The following is a 24613-nucleotide window of genomic DNA, read 5'->3' as shown; positions in this document are numbered from 1 at the left end:
CATGGGAACCTCAGTAGGTCACGTCGTTTCAACTTTCTTGCGTTGAAACGTCGACGCAGAAACGTCGTTTTGACGAAACGCGACGCTTGACTCACGCAGCTTCCCCGCTCGGCTGGGGGAACTTACGTTTCCGGTAAAAGGATATACTTTACGTCGGGGCCGCGTGATTTTACATGTTGGTGGGCGAGTCCGGTCGAGTCGAGGATAAACGCAGACGTGAATTTTCATAGTTGTGTGTGTGTGTGTGTGTGTAAAACTGGAGGAAAACGAAAACAGTTTCCTAGTCCAGATTGTATGCACATTGAAGATTAATTGGCGTCCTTATTTAGAAAAGCTGCAAAATAATTTAATGGTCCGCTTAAATGTGCAACCCCACAATGCATGGCGTTTTGGCACTTTTTTGACGGTTTATAACTTTCTTTCTATGTGCCCTACGAATATAAAGCTAATGTCAAATGAAAGAGCTGGTTTTCAACAATAATTTAATGTATCATTATTGCGATAATTCTTAGTTGTTAGTTAATAATTTAGCTTTTAATAAACCACAGTCTTTAATATTGAAAACAAATTTTTCGAGTTATAACGTTCCATCGCCCACGATATTTTACGTGAGCGTTTAGTTCGATATAAAGAATTAAAACAGTACGCAAAAAAACTGTGCATATGTTGTATATTTTAAAATAAAAATAATGTTTAAAATGATATTATTTTATGGTGTCGTAAAAACGAATTTACGTCAACTAATCAAAATTACGAGACATAAATTTGTGAAGCATCCTTTGATATTACATTTTCCAGAACTTCCATATCGATATAATACACATTAAGGTTGTTATTCGACCTCAAGCTTTTCCCATCGAGTTACGGCAAATTGCAGTTTCTTAATATAAAATACAGATGGCAACACGTGATTTGCATTTTCCATCTTGTGCCGCTTGGTTCAGAATCACACTAACCAAAAGTGGAGTTGCACCTTAAGAAAGCTGTGAATGCTTTCGTTCCTAAACTGTGTGGGGGTGGCCTGTCAATACCACCCGATCAGGCCGAGTTCCATTCGCTCAGGGTGAGTTCCATCGGATTAGGCCGAGTTTTATTCACACGGGCAGCGCTAAATTTAGGAAAGGTTTAATTGATACTCAAGTATCAGTCTGATGATGACGGCCAAGGCTGTTGTGTGGTCCGGCTCTTCCGTTGGCCTCTGCCTTCGAACTCTTCGTGTCCTCGCCTGCCACGAGCCTCGCCCTTCGTTCCTCTTTTTCTTCTTTCCCATTAGCGGCGTCGTCCCTCCACGTGCCGTGCGGCTCATTGTCCTCCACACTCCCATCTCCTCAAGCCTCAAATTATTGGGGGCCCGGAGCATCCAGAGTCATTGGGTTGTTGGTGAAGTACTCATCCAGCTCGTTCACCTCCGCGTCGCTGGTGGTGGCCGACGTGGATGGGGCCGCGGTGGTCGAACGGAGGGCCGGCACCGGTGGGACCGGTGTGTGTTCGGTGAAGGGGCCAAGCGTCGGGTCTTCGACGACGGCTCCGTCGACGAGCAGTTGGTCAGGGGCAGGAGTCCGGCTTCCCGTAACTTGTCTAAAGCTGAAAGCTGCTGGAGTCAGGAGGTTTGGCCGACCCCGGCGAAGCAGTTGTATTTCCGCTGCGACGCCGGCTGGGCGGCCCATATTCTTCAAGAGGTCGGTATGTCGGCGGCTGGCCTCGTGCGTGTCCTGGTGGACGACCGAAGCCTATAGCACAGCTAGCAGGCGTCTGGGTAGTCGTCGGGTGGCGGGATATGGGGCAGCGTACGCCCCCGGAAGGGCTGCGGCACTTGGGTGTCCGGTTGAGACGGGTTCGGTCGGGGCTGGTTCCGACAGCGCATCCTTGACACAAAGTGGACGGCTTCTTGGCCCTCTTGAACCGTCCAGGTGGCTACCGTGTGTCGATGGGGGCTTGCGCCGAACCGGTTTTTCTGGTGTAGACAGGTCCCCTCCGCTTCGATGGTGGAGTCTCGTGTGCCGGCCTGAACCTGAACTTCCCCGGTATTCCGCGTCTCTGCCGCCCTGCCTCCGTTGACGTTGTCGAGGTCGAGTGTGCTCATCCCGCCTCTGCCAACGAGGTTGACTGCCCTGTTGGTTGGTCCGCCTCGTTTTTTGTCAACCGGATTGACCACCCGGCCTGCTGGTCTGGCCGGTCTGCTGCCGAACGGGTTGACCACACTCTCGGTCGGTCTGGCCAGTCTCCTGCCGAAGGGGTTGACCCCCCGGTTCGTTGGGCTGGCTGCTCCTCTGTTGAAAGGGTCGACCACCCTGGCAGTTGGTCCGGCTAGCTCCGCCGGAATCCCGGGAGGTGGAAGGTCGCTCTTCTGGATGGCGCCGCTTATGCTGGTTCCTTCGGGGGGGGGGGGGGGGGGGGGGGGGGGGGGAGGGGAGGGAGGGAGGGAGGGAGGGAGGGAGGGAGGGGAGGGGAGGGGGGGAGGGGAGGGGAGGGGGGGGGGGGCGGGGGGGGGGAATTTCCGGACAGAACAAGCTTTATTAACATCTTGAAAGGTTAGATCAAGTTCTAGGCCGGAGATTATAACGCCGCGCTCACCGACAGTTTCGCGCACAGTTCGGCTACCGCGCTTAGGATGCGTTGACGGTCGCACGCGAGAGTCACGCGGAACGGAGGATTCCTCGTTTTGTCCGGTAAACTCTCATTTATCGTCATCTCGATCACGAAAATGATACTTTTTCGAATCTGTGATGTGGACCGGACCAGAATTCTCGTTCGCATTTGGCCGAGCGAGTGTGTCGGTAAGACGTGACACTCGTGCCTTTACCACGTAGGGCCCTTCCCACTTTGGAGCAAGTGAGGCTGCGAATCCACTCGCTGCATTGCTCAAAGGATGGGTTCTCTTGAGGACCAGGTCCCCCACCTTGTACTTCAGGTGACGATGACTCTTATCGTACTGGGCCGCCTGTTCGATCCTTGCGGCATCGAGGCTCTCTCAGGCGTCGTGCAACGCATTCCAAAGGCGAACTCTCAACTTCGCCGCGTATTTAGGAAGAGGGCGCTCTGCTGAAACTTGGTTATTTCATAATCCTTTCTCCAGCGGAGACTGTAGCACCTTTTCCAAGTTTAGTAGCGCAGGCGTTTACCCAGTCGATCTCTTCACGGCCGTCCGGATTGCAAAACCCATCTCGACAATGTGTTCGTCCCAGTCCCCGTGTCTCTCTGTTAGTGTGATCAGCATGATCTTCAAGTTTCGATTCACTCCATCAGTGATATTAGCCTGAGGATGGTATGGTGTCGTCCTCTTGTGCTTTATGTTTAGCGCCAAGCAGGAGTCAGTCAACACTCTGATACTAAAATAGCTAGCATCATCGCTGATGAGACATGTGGGCGTTCTGAAGCGCATGAAAGTTTCCAACAACTTCTCCCAGATGCGCTCTGAAACCAGCTTCCTCATCGGGTGTAACTCCTCTTGTTTTGAAAAATGATCGGTTACCACCAATAAATACTGTTTTTTTCGGGGACTCTGGTATTGGGCCGACGATGTCGCAAGCAACCATCTCACACGGGTAGTGACTCAGTACAGGCTGCATCAGGCCTGTGAACTTTCCCCCTCGCGGCTTCGCTTTCTGGCAGGCTGGGCAGCTAAGAGCGTATCGGCCAGGTTGCAATGCGACATAACTTTCGAAAAGTCTTGCTGCCGCTGCCATGACCATTTAGAGCCGAATCGTGGAAGTATCCGGTAAACCGCCTCAGTAGCCTCCTAAAAATCATCACCCTGAACAGAGAGTCGTTCCCGTCCTCCGCATCGATTTTTGGGATGTAGCGGAGCAATAAGCTGTCTTGGCCCAGCAGGTTAGAATCAAGATGTTCGTTAACTTAACCGCCAGCGTTCCCGGTGTTGCTTGCCATTTCCGCAATTTTCCCCAACACCCGCTGACAAAGAACATCCGCTTTTTGAACCTCGACAAGCTCTTCTTTGCTCACCACTTCACCCCAGGGCCCAAGCCACGATCCTTTGTTCCCTCGCGCAGCCTCCTAATACTGTGACGAACTCCGGTTGTATTGACCCCTGCCCGCTGTCTCGCTTATGAGCGGTCGCGCGGGAAACTCGTCTCTCGCAATCCCCTGGTTGCGTCCCCTCCTTCCAACCACTATCATGGGGCGCCCGAGAAAGTGCGTCTGCAACCTTGTTGGTCGAGCCCTTTCGGTACTCAACAGTATTGGAGTATCGCTGCAGGGTGAGAGCCCACCAAGCTAACCTCTACGCCGCCTCTTTTAACCTTTGAATTCAGGTTAGAGCGCCGTGGTCTGTCTGGATTACAAAAGTGGTCCCGTCTAAATACAGGTCAAGATTCTTCAGAGCAAACATGACGGCCAGCCCCTCCTTTTCCGTCACGCTGTAATTGCGTTCTGGCGGTGTAATGGTTCGGCTGGCGAATACCACAGGGCGCAGCTGTCCGTCATGTTTTTGCAGTAACACCTCACCGACGCTGTAGTCACTAGCGTCTGTCTGTACAACGAACGGTCGGTTAAGGTCTGGCAGGCACAGGCTAGCTGTGGCTGCTATCGCCTTCGTGAGGGATGAGAAATCTACCTCTTGTTCTGGGCCCCAGGCCCATCACGAGCCTTTGTGGAGCAGCAGGTTCAGTGGCCGTGCGAGTCCAGCGCACCCTAGAATGAACTGCCGATAAAAACCGACCATTTCAAGGAACATTTCAAGGCTCTTCGCGTCGAGCGGTGGTGGATAATCAAGAATGGGTCTCAACTTATCCTAGTTCGGCCTCAAGGTACATCATCTATCATAAAACCCAGAAGGTTGACTCTTGAGGTCGCGAGCTGTACTTTCTTTGGATGATACGTTAACCCGGCCCGCCTTGCTCATCCTGCTTTAGATGATCTCAAGGTGTGCTGGATGCTCCTCGAATGACTTTGAAAATACGACGACATCATTCATGTATGCCATGGCAAAGTTGAACTTCGCGTCCGTCAGCATGATGCCAATCAACCGTTGGAAACTCGATGGCGAGTTAGAGATTCCGAACGGAAGGCGGATCAACTAAAACAGTCCCTTGTGACAGGTGAACGCCGTATTCTGGACATCTGCTGCAATCCAAGGTAGTGAAAACCTTCGCGCTACTGAATGAGTATATGATGGACTCAATAGATGGAAATGGATATGGATCCATTCGTGTCATCTCATGAAGTCGGTGGTAGTCAACGCAGAGGCGAGCGGTGCCGTCTTTTTTGGCGTTAAGACTGCCGGAAAAACCCAGGGGCTCTGTGACGGCCGCACGGTCCCTGTGTCTATCATTTCATAAAGAGCCTTATCTAGGAGAGCTCGCATGTGCGCACTCAGCGGTCTGGGATTACAACCCCATGCATAGCATCTCCTGTGCCAATTTTATGTTGTAAAATGTTCGTAAGTCCCGGCCTCTCGGTAAACATAGGTGCGTGTCGATGCAAGGCGTCTGCTGGCCTCCGCCGTTGTTCTGCGGACTCGTTGTAAGAAGCGACAATCGCTTCAACGTTTCCCGATACGACTCGCGCAGCTAATGTTCTCTCCTCTCGTGATTTAGCGTGATCCAGCCCTGACCGGAACTCGGTGGGGCGGCAAATGGGATAAGAGGATGTCAACGGATTATAGTTGTATCCGCTATTCTTCAAGTCTATAATAATCCCCTTTCGGCAGACGAGTCCTGTCCTAAGATCACAGGAATTTGGATGTCTGGCAGATAGAGAAAAAGCTGCCTCCTTCGTCTGCGGTCGAGGCTAAGGTGAAGGCGTTTGCGCTGTGCGCTTTAGCCGATCCAGCTGCTAAACACAGCGCGGTGGAAACTTCCCGCACGTGAAGTGCTCTTCGACGGCAACTTTCGTAGGCTCTGTCGCCGATTAGGGAAAGGGTTGAACCGGTGTCAATTAGTGCATAGTAAATGTTACCACCGACTTCAACGCACACGCACCGCCCCTTCTCATATGTCAAACCCTGTGTCCGTCGTGCCGACAAAGCACACACCAACCGGTCGTTGACCGGAACTCCAGCCCCGTTGGCAGACTGATGAGAGGCCTCGGCAGCGACCGGCAACCGTGAATCGGGAAGTCCAAGTAGTGGCGCCGGCCTCTCCCGTTTCCCTGAGACCCATGGGGGAAGCTGCCGTCCATGTGCACTGACGGTTGATGTACCCAAGCTGACTGCATTTATAGCACCTAACCTGTCCCCTGCAATTGTGTGCTGCGAACCCGCCGTTAGCACCACGCGATGCAGTGTCGCGCCGAGGGTCATTGTAGTTCTCGCGACCCTCGTCATGATTAACGACTCCGCGGTTGTCGGCTGCACCGCCTTTCTTACGGGGATCCGCCCTGAAAGAGCACGCGTTGGCTGCTGTTTGCTTCTGTTCAAAAGAAAAGAGATCCAAGGCGCGGGCACAGCAGTTTCACCACTCCTGTGTCCTGTAACAGCCACGTATGGCGTACGTGAGTCATCGCAAGCTCCCGCGTCTCGTCCTGTCCAGACGCACCTCGGCTTCAGAGATTCCTCTGCGCGTGGAGGGGGGAGATACTGCAACTCGGCGAGCAAGCTCGCATAAACGGTGCGCGCCTCTGTTGCAAGTGTTCCCAGATCAGCGAAATCACGTCCGCACAAGTAGGCTTTAAATCTAGGGTGACACTGGCGATCGCCCTAGCTACCTTCTCCGCGTCTGGCGCTGCAGGTTCGGCTCTGGAGTAGAGCTCCTTGAGAGCGTCGTCCGGGTGTTGAGTACGGCTGGCCAGCTTGTATTTGATCCACATCTCATAGTCGGGAGGCAGAAATTCCTCCCTGAACCATGTCCGAAAATCTGCAATCGAAAGGAAAGGCCTCTGGGTTCGTCTCCAACGCGCTGCGTGGCCCGTCAACGCGATTGGGACGATCTGTGTCAGGGCCGTTTCATCCGACGCGCCCAACGCGTCAATGAGCGCGTGTAGATCCTGCTGGAAATTGTGTGCCAATCCTCCGTCGGAGTAGCCCGAATAGGTCGGTTTCGGCACGCTCAACCGCGGGTGGGGCACGGGCGTAAGCGCGGGATTCACAGCTAGGGCCAAACCCATCTGTCTAGAAAACGTCGCGAACATCGCCGTCATTGCGTGCATTAGTTCGCTGACGTCTACTGTGTTCACCGCTGGAAAGGGGGCTCTAGCGCTGCCTCAACGCTCGCTTGCCCACTCGTGCCTTCTCCCGCGTCTGAAACGATATCCGCCACTGACCGGGTTGAGGCCTCGGGAGGGGCGGCCTTACTCGGAGGTCTGGTCATGGCGGCAGAAAGTTAAACACTGGTATCCAGCGGCGTATCAAAAATTCTAAAGAAAAACAAAGGGAACCTAAATCTAGGAGTCGCGATTCGTGTGACTTCCTGGGAGTGAACAGAAACAATGACAGACTGATCGGGCCCCACGTTGGACGCGCCGTTATGTGGGTCGCCTGCCAATACTATCCGATCAGGCCGAGTTCCATTCGCTCCGAGGAAGTCACACGGGGAAGCGCTACTGTTAGGAAAGGTTTAATTTATACACACGTATGAGTCCGATGAGGAGGGCCAAGGCTGTCGTGTGGTCCGAGTCTCTTATTGGAGGCGTTGCTCGGCACCGGCTATTCCCTAGTTCTCCCTCTGCCTTTGAACTCTTCGTGTGCTCGCCCGCCACGAGCCTCGCCCTTCGTTCTTCTTTTTCTTCTTCCCCGTTAGCGGCGTCGTCTCTCCACGTGCCGTACGGCTCAGTGTCCCCCACAACGTTTGACGCGCAACTCCCGTTCCCCTAGTTGGTTCTCAAGAGATTAAAAATAATCATTACGAAATAAACTGCACTATCATTGCTTTGCAAGAAAACTGGGCTATTTTTGTGGTATCCGAATTTCAGTATTCATTGTTGTCGCGTTAACAGACTCCACATACAAGACACCCGTTTGCACTTAAATGACGCTGAGCAAAGTCTTATAAACAATTCGAAAGGATCATGGCGCTCTGCAAAGCAACACTTGCATGAAAATAAAGAATATATGTGTCTTTGAGATAATAATGGGTACAATTGTTTGCCAGTCAAAATAGTGAATAGTTTTGCTGACTTTTTATTTTGTGTTTTCTTTCTCCAATGAATAGTTCTTTTGATACCATTGATGTTGAGTGTACAAGTTTTCTGCCTCGCTTACTGTTGGCGCAAAAGAAATCGTAGAAGCAATAAAAGAACTGAAACCTAAATTACCGAGCGGTGTTGACAACATATCTATTTTTAGTATAACAAGGTGGTGTTCTTTACTTGCACCTGTTTTGATGCACAATTTTAACTTGTCACTTTCACAAGGAGGTCTTCGCTAGCTTCGGAAAGTCTCTGTAGTTGTTTCTATATTTAAAAACGGTGAATCGCCATTGGTTAATAATTACCGTTCGGAGTTATTGTAATGCAAATTTGCAAATTCTTTCGAAAATGGAATGCAGAAGCGTGTTTACTTTTACCTTAGCCCAATGACATACGCACCTGAACACTGTTTGCTTAAAATCAAAGTCAGTTGAGTCAAATTTACGCTCGTTTTTTATTTACTCAGCACCAGGGGTGTTAAGTGGAGGTTCAACAGATGCAATGTATTTCCTGGCGCGTGGTGTCGTACTTACCTGCTCGGTCGTCAGAAGTCCGTTCGCATTTCTGAAAGCTACTCCGAGGAGTTCATTTCAAGTTTTGCTGTACCCCAAGGATTCATCCTGGAACCACCTTTGTTTATTTTGTCTATAAATGATCTTGCTTTTTGTATCACGCACCCGATATTATTTTGTCTGCTGATGTTGTTAAGTCTTTCATAAGTGTGATGACTCTATCTGGTTGTTCCGGCCCCGTCTCCAGGCTGACATAAGACGTGTTTTTGAGGAGTGTGCCAATAACCACTTGTCATTTAACCCTAAAAAAAATAAAACGAATTGTGTTATCCGCGGAGCGCGATGTATATACTCTAAATATTTTATGTAATCTGGAAGAGGCCCCGATATGTAAAGTTATTTTTAACAAGGATCTTGGTGTATCCACTGATGGTTCACTTCAAATAACTACGTTTTATAACCATGAATGCAGCACTGAGATTGCTGGGAATGATTTAACAATGGACCTTTTCCACATACCGACGGCACCAGGCGGTGGCTGCACGAACTAAAAATCGCGGAAGTGACCTACCTGCGCTACCAATCGATAATGGGAGCTACGCTACCAGTTTCTTCGCTCTCTGAGCAGCGGCGCCTGCCCAACGCGACTTGAAAGAGGGGCATCCGTGGCGTTCACCCAAACGTCGTGTTTTCCTTTCCGTCGACGTTCGTTTTTTGTGTAACACAATTATATATATGCTGCAGTTACGTGTTCTACTCGCTGATATACAGCCTCCTTCCGAATTTCCTCGATTTTTCGTTCCGACTTCCGCCGCTTGGCATCGGGCGCTCGCGCGTGCGCAGAACGCTTCTCGGAAAAGGTCCATTGTGTCGCCAGTTTTTTACACCCAGCTCATAGCACTTGTTTAAGACATTGGTGAGGCCACGATCAAAATTTGGATGAATCGTTTGAATTTGTTTTACTTTATCACGTACCGGATCTTATAATCAAAAATATGCAAAAACGAATCGTTGCAATTACGTATGACAGCTATATTGAAGAATGTATTTTTCCCATTATGAAACGTTACTTGTTCGATTTGCGTGGTAGAAGCTTGTCGTGGGGGGGGGGGGGGGGGGGAGGCAATATAAATTTTTTATATTTCTTGGCAAATTTTTACACGGGGAGTGAATTCAATTTATTTGTTGAGTTTCTCAGACTTTCATGTTCCGCCAAGGGTCGACAGCATAATGCAGTTTTTTTCACTTATCTTTTGTGCCTTCTGTGTCTTCCTTACCAATAACTTAATTAACAGTTGATCGAACCCATTACATTTTTTTTTGTTTTCACCAGTTTATGTTTTATGTGAGAATGTAAATATCTTGTATAGCCTATTCAGTTTCTCTTATTTATAGTTTATATTTTTTGTGACATGTATTTGAATGTTCGATACCGAGCTGTGTTTTAGTGCGCTTTGTATTCACGATATTCTAAACTAAAATTGTTTGTGGGCATGCAAAAAGGAAGCTTTATTTATAGACAAAGGCCAACTCAAAAAGCACTACCCAAAGCCCACGTTAGGAGCTATGGCGCCGAGCGTCAATGGAGTAAGACACTTTCTGACATCCCACATGGTCACTTGAGTTTCGGAAATTCAGTTCTTGCATTGCCTTTTAGCATATTGACGGCTTCGACAATATTTCAACATGTAGTACATCAAGTGCTGGATGAACTAGAAGACGCGTTCTTCGTATGAATGGCATTCTAGTTTTAGAGAAAAAAAAGAACAATACACGCACAGTTAAAATTTGGGAAGAATACCGGAGTGTTAAAAATAACAAAACATGAAACTCTGCGAGAAAATGTACGAGTTTCTGTTAGAGCGCACCCAACACCTATGCGAGCGCATTAGCGAACGAATAAGAATGGGTCCCAAGATACTTCTAATTAAACTTAGATGTACCTGAATCTAAAAAAAACAAAATATCGATCTGCAAGTCTTCTTTGGAATGGTTAATTTCAAGGCGTGATTTACCCAAACGTGTCAAAAGTTACAACTTTGCTGCAAGTGCTTAGAAAAAATGTCTAATTTTTTTTTAACTACACGTGAAATTCTTTTTTAAAAAAATTAAAAAAAGAGACAGCTCTAGAATAACATACTTGTCGCTTTCTTTGCAGCGCCTGTCAGACAGGTATAGGTGCAGTGATTTACAAAACAGAGAGCGTCTATAGGCGGATGCAACCTGAGAACAATCTTTTAGCTCCACCCTCAAGCGCATTGCGCCCATCTGAAGTGCCTCCGCCGTCGAGAAAGTAGTTCGCTAGCATCGTTGCTTTTTCTTCCTCCAGGAAACGTGTCTTAAACTACTACAATATTTATTTAATTCATTCAGGACATTTAAATAAGTTAGAATACGTTTTTGTCAACGAAATAGCTGTATAGTAAAGAAAGAAAGTCATGTCCAATATACCGTCTTCCCAATTCATTTTCTGTCCAAGATACTGTCTAACATACCGTCTAACATACCTCTCAGCAGTGCTAAGCCTCGCTCCCGCTTTGAAATTTTCGTTGGCGATAGCGTCGCTGGATTCTCACGTTGTCGCGCAAAAACTGCTGCAAACGCAAGCCGATACTATTAAGATTTCGTAGCGTAACCTCGGGCACGTAAAACACGGTGCAAAAAAGCAGAATAATTGTCACTAGAAACTAGCGTCGCGTTGCTAAGGCCAGCAGCCATGTTGAGCTTTTTTTTTTTTCAAAAGAATCGCGATTGGTTTACGGAATCGTGACGTCATGAAAACGATTGGCTGGCGTTTCTCGGCGTAGGATTACATTTTCCTCTGAGAGGCATTTGCGGTTTTTTCTTAGCTTGCAACCGACTATAGCGTATTTGCGAAGTTCCCCCACAGAAACCTAGCAGCTACAAGATCCGTGTAGATTAAAAACAAAAACTTACAATCGACGGTTGCTGTAAAACATATTGAGATTGCACATTTGAGAGCAAAATATTCTTGCTCAGTCGATTTGCAGACCTCTAGAGTTGATCTTCAATAACACTTTGTATGTTTCCTCAACAAATTAGCTTAAACCTGCAGAAATGAGAGATTACGTCGATAAGCAACAGAAAAACATTTTGCTTTATTGCCAACGCATTGTCGCTGTTTCCGACCACAGTCCAACTATAAAAGAGTCTTAACATTGACACGGGTACGTTATTGATTATTTTTGTTTTCTGCATAAGCGTGAAGTGAACATTGAGCTGGAAAAAGACAAGAATGCGACAATGGTGCAGCTCCGGAGCATATAAGCTAAAAAAGGGGAACGGCCGGAGCAGGGGTGATCCCTCGTGAGGCACTTCGAGCTTTGCCCCGTTCTGGAAGCAAAACAACTAGAATCAACCCATTGTGTACCCGAAGGCCTGGATTCAAGAAGGTTATTGGTATTTCCGGGATTTTAAAGCGTCAATTTGACGGGTGGCGTATTGTAATCGCCATCTTCCAGGCGTTGGTGCGGAGTACTATCTGGTAGTAAAAGTAATTACGAAAATTTTAGTTTCACAAGTACTAGCAATTGCAGGGTTAAGACGAATCTTCCACACCCATTCGAAACCTGACATTTGAAGGCGCAGTTGATATCAACCGTGCGGCAGGAGTTGCGCTTTCAGTCCTCGAACGCCAATAACACACCTTCCTCTTATCCATCGATAACGAAAGTGTTGGGTTTGCAATGCGTGTTTGTGCTGCAAAATTGTTACAGAGATAAGCGGCCGGCGGGAATAAAGGGACGCCCGTTCACAGTATGAAGCTGAATGATTTGATAATGGCAATATCGTGCGCGTTTGCCTAGAGCGCGATGATGTTGCGGACCACTGCCGCAGCGTCGTCATCACTATTGTCACACTACCCCCTCCCCCTCCTACCCGCCCCCCTTTCTCCACCCATAAACACACACCTTGAAATAGCAGGACCCAGCTGATGAATAAAGAAAGCACGAGGTGAAGTGGTGAAACAGACACGCAGAAACATGAAACAAAAATGGACGGTCTGCTACCGGCCTCGAAATAAGAGGTCCCGTTGCTGTTCGATAACTGGCATGTGCTCTTCGCAGAGTTACTGATCTCAGGAACAGCCACAGCTTCACCCTTGCACGCTACAGGCTGTGGAACTTAACGAATATCGTCAGAATATTGGGCTGGGGACACTGCTGGGGATCCTTGATTCTCGCCAGTGTCTGACGTCACAATCGTCTCTTAACCTTAAACAAGAACGAATTTTGTTGAAGACCTTTGTAAATGATCTGAATGCGAAGTCGTCTCGTAATTTTCTGCTCACGACATCGATGAATTCCCTTTTTTTTACCAGGTTGTTGTGCCTGACGGAAATACAAAAGTTGGCGACAAAGGTGCTGAACACTACTGGCCAGTCTACCGGCATGTCACAGTTCCTGATAGAAGCGGCACAGCAACTGGGTCTTGACCTGAAGGCTCACGTAGCTGCAATTCCAGATGCCCTGGACGCCGTCCTCGTCCAGAAAGAGAATGGTTTACAGGTGCCAGCGTGGTTTGAGAACAGGATCAGCACCCTTTCTTACATATCTCGAGGACTCTACGTGCTTATGGCTCAAGCTTTCATCAAAAACATGGGAGGACAATTCCTAAGGTTGGAACGCTTAATATTGTACACACTTTTTTTTTGTCTCCCTTATGCAGTGTATGTAATGCACGCAAAGACCCAAAAAGCACCAAAAAGGCTTGCACTTTATTAATATTGATGAAGAACTACAGGGACTTTCCTGACCCCCTTATAGAAAATAATGCGTACTCATTTTTTCGTGGAAGACATAGGCCGGGAATACCTGCGAATTATTGATGTCTCCCAGCGAACGACGAGCCTTGGAATACCATTCGGCCTAAAAATGTGATGAGCGTAATGGTATTGAGGTCGTGAATAAGAGAGAGAGAGAGAGTTGAAATTTTATTAGGCCCAAAAAATAGGTCCTTCTAATTGTCTTTGTCTACATCACGTTCTCAGATCTAATTGTATTTAATGTTCGCCACACGCTTTCAAATATCCTTTGTTTGCAGTGCTGGTTTCTTGGTGTGAAGTTAACACGATGTTTTATTAGATAGTTAAGTTTCTAAAAATGTAAAGCCTTCATGTTACGCACACAAAAACAGTTCTTATTATGAAAACCCTTAAAGTTTATTAAATTTAGGGAGCACGATTATGCGGAAACTATAAGTAACCCTGAACTTGAAATTGTGAACGGATTGATTTTTTTTATAAGTTATTTTTTCATGTCTTTCGGACAAATAGAACTAGATTTACAAAATGCATGCTAACACACTTTAATTTACAATACACGCGTGGCTATAGGTAGTGAACTTTCTTGTGAAAATATCGAACAAAACACTCCTCATGTCAAAGTTTAAGAAAAGACAAAAATACGTGTTTTTTTTTTAGTTTTCGTTTAAAGTTTAATTTTTGTCTCATTGCGTTGATTCACATGAGCAACAATAAGCCCAAAAATTTGAATAAACTAGCTTTAACAGAGAGACTGGTTGGGGTTACATCTATTACAATATTCCAATTGTGTGAAAATTTCGCTTTCGGCGGCTTTAACATCACAAGAGAGAGTGTGAATGTTACTAAACTTTCTTTATTTAACTTGTCAAAGATTATCAAACTAATCAGCAAAAAAGTTAATTTAGTGAAAACACAAAACGTGTAACATGAACGTAGAACTTGAAGGTGAACATTTGACAGATATTTGTCTGGTTGGGACAGGGCTAATTAAAAGGGGGGACGTCCAACATAGCTCATTTAGAGACCCAACGTCTTGAGGCACACTCGGATTCTTCTTGACAGATGACTGGCGATGGCTGCTGAAGTGCAGTATTTTGAGTTTTTTATTCTTCTTCTAGAATTGTGAATTTCTTTATATGTTGTTGATAAAGCAGAAGCCGTCGAGTAGAATCGATGGCCGGCTTGGCTAGCGAACACCACATTGGAGCATATGGAGTGAAAGCTCGCGTTGGGGGGGGGGGGGCGTTTCAATCTCGACCACTGACCTATTTGATGTTGATGAGCATTGTACCAGCGTGCGGTCGTGTATCACTGGTGCATGATGCACGTTAAAGACCCCAGAGTAGCAGTCGTACTGCACTGGATAAATTACTCATCAACTGCAAGTTACAATGTTGCCAGGCTGTGGCACACTAAACTCCCGCTGCATAAACGACTAACAACTAATATGCTTTGTTATCGAAGCCCGTTGACGTAGGTTGGTGGTAAACTAACAGTAAAGTTCTGTTTTCTAGTTTGGATGTCCCATGAAATGAAAAGTTGCGGTGGCTTAGCTCGGCCATGCCAGGATATACGTAGCGTGAGCTTATGCGCACAAAATGAGAGGCGCTATCAAGCGGCTCCGGTGCAGCGTCCGACTTGGCTACTGGGCAACGGAGGCGCACAGCGGGGCACGCGACGGCGCCAGTGCGTCCGCCGCGGCTATGACGTCACTCCTCTGGAACGCGCAGACTGGCGAGGCGGGCGCGGCGGCGGCGGAGCTCGCGGCGGCGGCGTCTCCGACGCGCCAGCTGTGCACCTTGTGATGTCACTGCTCCTCGCGCATGCGCAGCATGGAGCACGGCTCATTATGCGAGCCACGCGAAACTGCTAAACCTCGGCCAGTGTAGCTCACGCCACAAAATCATGCACATGCAAACTATCACAGAAACATAAATATGCCCCTGGGTGCTTTACCATCCGCCTATGTCAACGGGCTTTGCGATGCATGGCTTGCACGTGATGTCATCTAAAGGGCACTCCGATGTCCACCAGGGAAGAGGAGAAGAAGGAGCTCCCTTCTTGCCAAAGCCCTCTTTTGCATTTCCCATATTTTCCCCGACGTCGCTATTTTCCCCCCAGGTGATTATAAAAGATTAACCTGTCACTTAAACTCCCCGAAAAAGCAGCATCTCTCTCTCACTCGTTTTCTTTCATGGTGGCCAAAAGTACGCGTTGTGACGTCAGTGCAAACCATGCATTGGGAAGTAGATCCAACCGTCGCTCCCCTAGTGGCTAATTATAGAACTACATCGGTAGGGGCGACCAGTGAAACTATGGACAACAACAACATTGATGACCTGTTTCTGTTTCGATGTAGCGCTCGGGCTACGTAGCCGAAAGTTTTGTCAGTGTTCAGCTGGGGCTCAAGTTCAATCATTGAAGCCAAATGCGCACGCAAGTGTCATGGGTAAGTTTCTTCATATTTATCCACTGCGCACACGGGAAAAATGGGCACAAGCCATCCCCAACCTTTGCTCCGTGTGCGGTCAAGAATGACGAAATAAAGAAACCTGTGCACACGCTCTGTGTTGGTAAATACACAACTTCGGGGAAAACGAGCTGGCCATAGGGATTCCTATAGTTCGTTCTCGTCAATATCAATAGACCATAATGAAATTTACCATCATAGAATAAGACGAAAACAAAAACCAAACTACTGCTCCTCAACGGCCATCGTTACAGCAACGTCACAAGTTTGGGAACTCGAGCGGCATTCATCGGACGAGCGCGGGCCGCTGCGGTAGCTGACGAAATAATGGCGCTGCTGCCGCCGTGAGATTAAAGCACCTCTAACCTGGGAAACGTGGCACCATTATTGTTGTGAAAATGCTCGAGGCACGTGCCGCGCGCTACATCTGGGAAGAACATGGCGTCTGAAATCCAGCTCAGTGCTGGGCTGTGCCGCAATGATCTTCCCAAGAGCTGCACGTTAACGTGCATCTTGCATCGAAGCACCTTGCGCTATTTTTAAAACATGAAGGGGCTTTACATGAGATCGGTTGCCTCCGCGCAGCTTCGAGCGCTCCACCAGATCCGCTGCGAATCCTGCGCTAGCTTTGATGAGGACGTGCGATTGAGGACTATTGATGACGTGCAAGTAATGACGATTAACGTTGTCGAGCTATAAACTGAAATCACACACACACTTTTTTATGTGAGCGTGAACATTTTCCCAGGGACCGCGTTCTGCTATACATTCAGGTGTACAGCATCCTTCGGCGCGGTAAAGATCTGGCGCTCCTCGTAACTTTTTGACGCTTGTGAGGCGTACCCGCTGCGATTGTCGGGAGCGCAGCAGGTCAGCATACTTTTTCATTGATTAAAGCGCGACCCGATTTCCCGGCACCAGAAAATAAGGCTTACGAGCCTACGACGAGCCACCGATGAGACGAGCGAAAACACGAGGAAGGACGACGACAAGGAGACACCACCAAGAGTCGATCCGAGGACAACCACAGCGCCACCTCTCGCGCGCTCAACGAAATGGCGCCAAACCGGGAGGCGTTTCCAGACAGATCCCATCTAGTAACGTTGGTTATAGTCACCCCGGAAGAGGAAGCTTAGTGGGCCTTGAAACGTCAGGGCAATAGTTTGGGCTTGGTTGGACGTCCCCGTTGCCGCTTTAAATAAAGATAAAACTGTAATATTAATGAGAAACAGGCGTCGTGGTGACTGTTTGTTCCATGAGATGGACATATAAAAGCGGGTTGGGGGGGGGGGGGGCACTTAATATTTCCTGATATGACAGTTTTGTTCAGTTATAGTTTTTAAATGGGGATATGATTATTTCAACCGCACAGGGAATTCGAAGTCATGCTTGCACATAATACTATTTTGAAATATCAGGTTCCCTCCTGAGAAATAAATGCCGCACACTACGCGACGACCGGCTTGGGAACTATATAATGGTAGCTAGAAGGAGAGGTCAGAATCGACGCGAGAGGGAAGGGCCAGCTGGATGCAGCGGTGGCGCTGCTATTGACAATAAGATGAGTCGTCCGCTTGCGTTTGCTTTCTGGATGCTTACTCGGATGCTTTCTGCTCCGTTTTTTTTTTGTTTTCTTTTTTGTATTCGTGTGCATTATGTAAATCCCCATCACAATCTTAGACCCTTCACAAGGAATCATGACGTACATCACCAATCGCAGGTTCTTAGCAGCCTGATTGCTGTGAATATTTACAATCGCCATCACTGATCCCATTTCATATGCAGTCCAGTGGATGTTTGTGTTGTTGGTTTAAAACAAAAGTAACTTCTGAAAGCAGAGAGTCTCGCCATTTGGCGCACACACTCAAAACGCAATGACGTCTGGGACTTTCTGGATTACGTACTTTGCCCAGTGCTTGCTTGTGAGATATCCTCTCATACCTTCCAAGTTTTTGTGGCAGAGGCACTGCCTCACTGGCGGGGATTGAAGCGGTGTGCTCGTCTTCATGAATGAGGTCTTGAAGGCGGGATTGCATCGGCAGTCAGGCAAGGGCGACTCCGGGGAATCTCCAATTTCACCGTTGATTACGTGAGTGCAGGTGCGATCAATGTATCTTTCACCGAAATGTTCTGCATAGACTACGGAGTTCTTTTAGAGTTCTTGTCAGCTCTTGGGATTGAGTGCTGCCAGACCTGACGGCACTCGGTGTAGCCGGAAACGGCGTAAAGGAAAGCTTTTTTCTCTTTCTCGCAGAAAAGTACCCCATGGTAGATCCGGGAGCAAAGCGGAGTGTTTAGCGTTATGCCATCGCGATAGTCTGGACGCTTGAGGCAATCTTTCCGGAAAGAGCACCACAAACGAGTACTTCTAGCGACGCGAGTGAGGCTTTCCCGGAGCGGCGTCAGCAGATGACATCCCAGAGTCAATCAGTGCTCAACCTTTTGTCGTCATGACGCACTAGCGCGTTGGCGCACACAGAGCAAACGGCGCGATGCTGTCACATTCCCCGTCTAGTCACCAGAACAATGCCAGCACAATAGACTACTTCCAAAAATCTCTGAATGCAACACTGCGCACAAGGATTTATGTGGTGCATCTCAGCACTGCATGAAAATAAAGTCGCCACTCAGTTGCATTGCACCCATTCATCTTCATGAGGGCTCCCGTTGGAACACGGACCTCCGCGGCCGTAAGAACCAGACTAGACTTAGCGTGGCGTTTGTGTAAGGATTGCCGCGTCCTATACATTTCTGGTGTCTTGGCTACTCGCGAGTTTTGACTGCAGAGTTGTTTTTCAATGAACCATCTCTTCAGAAGGATGGGCAGGGGAAAAGCGCGATCTTCAAGATAATAGTTTAATGCTCTGAATGGGGCTTCAGAATTATCTATCCTGCTGAAAGGGAACTAAGGAGTGAAGGATACTTTCAGTTCCTGGTTTAGTAGGAATCCCTGCGTTACCTTAAAGCTCTTTTAGTTACGTTCAGAAGATGCCCCACTGAAACAATATAATGATTTGTCACGGGCTTACTTTTTTAGCCAGTTGTCTAAAAATGTGTTTCTCTTAAAATTACACTAAAACTTGGGCCGACTTTCACAACACAGCGGAGTTAAATCTCATCATTCCTTTTTTTTTTTCCTCAGATCAGTACAACATTTGGAAACTGTTTTGAGCAGTTGACGCGACATAGTGAGCGACGTACCGATGTCATTAGGCACTGCCTGCTGCCGGTTGTGGAAGACACAATAGGATTACAAAACGGCTTACCATTTCAAGGTTTTTAATAACAACGTTCACTTGGAGTAATAATAATAAGCATAGTCTAACGTTTGCAGTTAAGGCATATAGTTGATTGTAGCGATATAGGAACATTCAATATGTATTAGACACTTCCAAAACTGTTCATCTTTTCTGGAATAAGGTGTCGATCTAATATTGTTTTTCAATAAAATTATGTTTTGCGACCGGTATAGGAGCTTTGCCTTTGGTTGTTATAACAATGTCTTGCGTTTTCTATTTCTCTAGGGATATTGCCTCGTTTCTTGAGGAAAAGTACATCCATTCATCCGAAAACCTCAAGAAAGATCATCTCACTCCAGGCCAAGACAAGTCAAGGTGGAACGCCAAACTCCACTTACTTTCGTACCACGACCTGAACATCATCGCTGCGCTGATGGCTCTCGACTCTACGTTTTCTGAAAAGCCATATTATGGCTCATTAGTGACGTTCGAGGTGCGGAAAGTCGCAGAAGAAGCTGATATCACAGTTTATTATAGAAATGGTACCCAGGAAATCAAGATGTTTAATCTGCCAGGTTGTTCTTATCCTTGCAAGGTGAAAGATTTTATTACCCTTGTGAGACAAAGGTTTCCAATTGATTTTACACCGGAGGTGTGCGGATATCCAAAAGGATATGTGGTACTGTAGCACTGTTTTTGGCAGTGCATCGTAAATATACATTCGGAGGCGAGGCTTATAGATAATAAACTTTGTTCTCAACCTTAAATTTCTTCTGTGTGTTCCAGCAGTGCACATAATACGCAGAAGTTTCTTGAGTTGAACTAAACAAAATAGTTTTGCAGCCGCACTTTGTTTAAATCCGTGGCCACTTCTAGTTAGATTCTCACGGCATGGACACCATTAAAAGTGGAGGGACAATCACTAATGGGTGCCTGTGTTGGTGGTAAACCCGCGCAAATGAAAGGCCATAATACCTGACCCTCTTCAAAGACTCATCAGTGTTCTAAAGATGCGCTAGCTGGATGAGTGACTAAATATAGTTTGGAGTTGAGATCTTTGACCTGAAGCCCTTCTATAAGTTTGCTTAGAAACTTCCGGGGTCGACTCATACAGCGTGGTCTCTTTTATGTCCGACGAAACTAAATGATGACTGTTAAGGCCTCTACCTAGAAGTTTTCCGAAGAGTGTCTGGCTTTTTCTGCCGTTTCGATATTTTGCCTAAAGCCGAGAGGAGACTGAATAATATAGCCCGATATTTATGAATATTATTATTTTAAAATACTACGATTCCCCCACGGTGCTGTGATAGGAAGGTAATTTTTATACGGTGGGTAAAAACAAAACACTAGGCACACTGTAGAAAAAAAAAAGAATTTTGAAACAGGAGCAAGCAAAAACTTAACTAGATTAAGGCCGTCGATTCGCAACTGGGTCCAAATCGCGTACACTGTAAAGTGCTTTGAAGCCACGCTCCAAAAAGGAAACATACATAGCTGCTATAGATTATTCCAATTAGCGCTCTCTGGAAGGCAACCTTTTGTTCGACAGCAGCGCCCTCTCCATACATCCGGGATATTCAGCGGGTTCGGCGGGGTAAAACGAGAAAGAGGGCACGCGCCCGACTTCGGTAGCAGACGACAAACCGGGAGGTTGCCATTCTCCATCTTTGGGCTGTACCGGCGGTCTGTACGAAACAGCGAACTCTCGCTCGTGGCTGCCGTCGTGAAGTGGTTCGCGTTCTCAGAATAGCTAACCCTACTGAAAAAAAAAACATTTGAAATTCAAACGGGTGGCAAACTGGTCGACCCGTTTGAATTAAACGGGTGGCAAACTTGTCGACCTGTTTGGATCAAACAAGATTATGGGATACGGGTACCCGTTTGATACGGGTGCTCGTTCGATACGGGTGCCCGTTCGACCAGACGCGTGACCACACATTTCAACGCGTCATTCGGATGAGCAAATTATCTGGCAGCCTTAAATGGGTATCGTCTGGAAGGTTGGTTATCTTAAATTTATTTAAGAGATCCCGAAACTTATCAGCCTATTTATAACAGGGAGGAAACACGTAGAAAAAATGTGCTCGCGCAGGTGCTTGCAAATGGACACGAAAACAGACACAAAAAATTGTTTTCGATTCTGATGAAAGTTTATTCCGTAGACAAGTACAAACGTGCAAGCGATCTGTGAAATGTGAAGAGGCACTCTAAGCTTTTATACAACTGTGAAGATTGCAAAGCAAACAAGAACCGAAGTAATTCTAGACAATATGGCAGATTCTCGGAAAAAAATATTCTCACGGCTGCCGTGAGAACAGACGCTGCATAATTTTATGGATAATCTTGACGTGCACCCGTAGAAGAGCCGTCATTCGTAGCCAACATGTAGGTAGGAATGCACTTATCATAATCACAGCGGCCTTGAAAGATGTAATCCAAGATAAATGTCGACACAGACATAGCAGGACAACCCACTCACAATCACACAAACACTAAAACGTGAAGGAAGGCTCCTTGAAGTTTCCACACGATGCGGCGCACAGTCTGCCATGGCCGAACCCAGCCAAACCGGAAGAATTCTTGACTTCTTTAAAAAATCGCTCGTTGCCGATATACGCGTAGGACTTTTCGAACATTTGGTGCGGATTCCATACGTTGCCGAGAGACATCCTAATAAGACCGCAGAAAAAGGCGGCAGATCGACGCAGGCAGGACAAACGAAGCTGCCACGGACAACAAGCAGACAAAGAAAAAGCGTCTGGCAACCCGCGCGTAGCCGGATCTCTCTACGCATATCAGCATGGAGCGTGCCCTCCTCTCTCTGACCAGAGAGGAGGAAGGGGGCGACGGCGAGGTCAAGACGCAGGACACAGGGACACCCCCCCTCCCCCCCAACCCTCTCCTCATTCACTCTGTAAAACAAAATAAATAAAAAAACAACAAAAAAAAAAAAAAACTTGCGGTGTGCTTTTTGTGGCAATGCAGTCAATGCTAAGGGAGAGGTTGCACAGACCGCTGTACACGCGCTTTTCTCATCTCTTGGAATAGCCACTGCACATCGCGTTTGCAGCCCAGGCGAAACGCGCGCGTTTCAGCCCTCTGGAACGCTGGAAATGGCGTCGGCCAGAAGCTCGGCTAGCACCCGAGCCCAGAAAGCCCCCAGCGCGAGCTCGTAATTTGACTCTACAGTCTAGAAATATATTATTTCACGCGGCCGCGTCCTCTGCGCGAGAGATTCGAGCTGAATAAGTAAATTGAGGCAACAAAGACCGCCAAATGTTTAAAGTTCTGTCAAAAATATCGGCTCGCTATCGTCGCACGTTTACATATAACAAAATTGCTTATTGCAGTTTCAGTATAAGCGAACATCAGCGCAATCAAAATATAAATAACATTAATTGCATTACGCGGAAGATTGGAAACCAATAAACCGGCGCTCCCGCGGCTTTCCGGAAACAGGCTGCCACGGCTGAAATAGGCGCGCCCATGCCGCCGATCGGTACGTTCAGTGTCAAACGGGCTCCGGAGAGCCGTTTGAATAAACCGGTAGTTTCCCGGCTACCGGTCACCCGGGTGTGCAACATGGTTGCCGGTTTGAGCAAACGTGCGTAAACTTTGCTCAAGCGAGTGGCCCATTTGCCCAGACGAGTGACTCGTTTGCTAAAGAAGTGACCTGTTTGCACAAATAGGTGACCGTTATGGCTCATACGGGGGACCCCTTTGACCCATACGGGCGACCCCTTTGACAAACTGGTGACCGGTATGGCTAAACTGTTACCGGTATGAACCCGGTTACTTTTATATAGGCGCCAATTTTTTTTTTCAATAGGGAAGTCTACTTCAATATCAGCCTATAGCTCTTTGTTGTTCTATTTCGGTAAATGGCCAACTAGCATATCTTTTTTCCGTTACTTAAATAATAGTTGAATCAGCCTGCAGTACTACCCTCAACTACTGCGTCTATTGCGGCAAGAGAGCACGTTTTTATTCATTATTTCAGACTTCCACTCATGGTCCCTAAGGCCTACACCAATACGAACTTTGTATAGTAAAAAGGTACAGCAACCAGATTTATTTTTGCCCGGATGAGACCGGCCTATCTGACAAAGTTTTCCTTTTTTTTATTTATTTGCACGCAGGTGACAGCGCAGTTGGACTTTGTTAGTCGTTTTTTCTAGCATAGTATTACACGATAACAGGCGTACTCAAGCCTGCGCATCTGCGCTTGAAATTTCCAAAATAAGACGATATTAAACAGAGTTTGCACGCCAGTCGGCTGGTAGGTGCAGCCCACTTGGCGGAGCGGACGACATGCGGGGTGAGAGGGAGAGGGCATTTGTTTCTCAATTACCCTCTTTGCTATGACCCTAATGGAACGGTCTATGGAAACACTATTTCAAACGTTATTAGAGGCGTCTTTATTAGATACAAGGAAAGATCAAATGATTCAAGTGATTGGCACGACATTGCTTGTTCTGGCAGCGAGTTTCAGTCGCTAACTGTCGCGTGGAAAAGGGATCGAGTATTTAAAACAGTTTTTTAACCATCAGGGTTGGTGAAGGGCACGATTATGTTTGTTACGGGTAATTCTAGATAAAGCAGAAATTTGGTAGGCTGTCTTATCTATCTGCAGATAAACGCTGAGAACCATATAGAAAAATTTCAGTCTTTTTTTTTACGTCGACTCTTGAGCAGCGGGAGTTCAGTTTGAGCGTACAAAGCCGTCAGGGAATCCAATCAACGATATTAAAAAAGAGAAGCGTAATGTGGAGCCTTTGCACTCCTTTTAGCTTAAGCACATCTCAAACAGCTTGCGATTCCGAAATTTCGCATGAATATTTCATCAGTGGTCGGATAACTGTTGTTATGCCAATAGTTTTGTGCTGACTAACCTTGCCTTCAGGTACCGTCTTAAGTACTATAAGCTAGAATGTGTCTTTTTTTACAATATTATTGACGTGAATTCCACCGCGTAGATTATGCGAAATGGTTACCCGCCGATATTTGTAGTGATTAATCCTTGCGATCGGGTTACTTTCGAGCTCGTACACAAATTCAGAGGGCTTTTTGTTTTGTGAGTAATAGTCATACAGACGGTTTTTCAAGATTTAACGACAATTGCCATATATTGCACCATTGGCAGATGCGCGCAATACACGTATTTAGGTTACGTTGATCCATGGGCGTTTTAACTACGGCATACAAAACGAATTCGTCGGCGAACAATCTAGCCTGAAAGGTGTACGGTTAGGTCTGAAAGTGTCATTGATGAATACGAGGAAAACGAGCGGCCCGAGGACGGTGCCTCGGGGCACATCCAATTTGACATCGGTCATATCGGAATGTTTGCTTTTTTTTTTCACGAATTGTCTTTGTTCAGATAGGAACACCGGTATTGATATGACTAGCCCGGGATTTTTACATATAGATGTTAGTTTGATCTATAATTTCTTATGGCTAACGTTGTCGAACGCTTTTTGAGGTAAAAAATATGACGTCAATTTGTCCCTTACGGTTCAGAAAC

The 24613-nt window shown here is 47.0% G+C and overlaps 1 protein-coding gene across 1 annotated transcript in view; it reads left to right on the top strand.

Moving 5' to 3' along the window:
* Window positions 1-19777, top strand: part of LOC115318729 (lysosomal acid phosphatase-like) — a 118658-nt gene extending 98881 nt beyond the window's left edge. The window contains exons 4-5 of the mRNA XM_040221932.1: window positions 12937-13233; window positions 19375-19777. Of these exons, the coding sequence (XP_040077866.1) occupies window positions 12937-13233; window positions 19375-19777 (700 nt within the window). The remainder of the gene's footprint in view (window positions 1-12936; window positions 13234-19374) is intronic.
* The last annotated feature ends 4836 nt before the right edge of the window (window positions 19778-24613 follow it).

The sequence above is a fragment of the Ixodes scapularis genome, unplaced genomic scaffold (assembly GCF_016920785.2).
Source record: "Ixodes scapularis isolate PalLabHiFi unplaced genomic scaffold, ASM1692078v2 PGA_scaffold2__306_contigs__length_199485367, whole genome shotgun sequence".
Classification (NCBI taxonomy): domain Eukaryota; kingdom Metazoa; phylum Arthropoda; class Arachnida; order Ixodida; family Ixodidae; genus Ixodes; species Ixodes scapularis.
The sequence above is the reverse complement of the archived record's forward strand: the minus strand, read 5'-3'. Positions and strand labels throughout refer to the sequence as shown.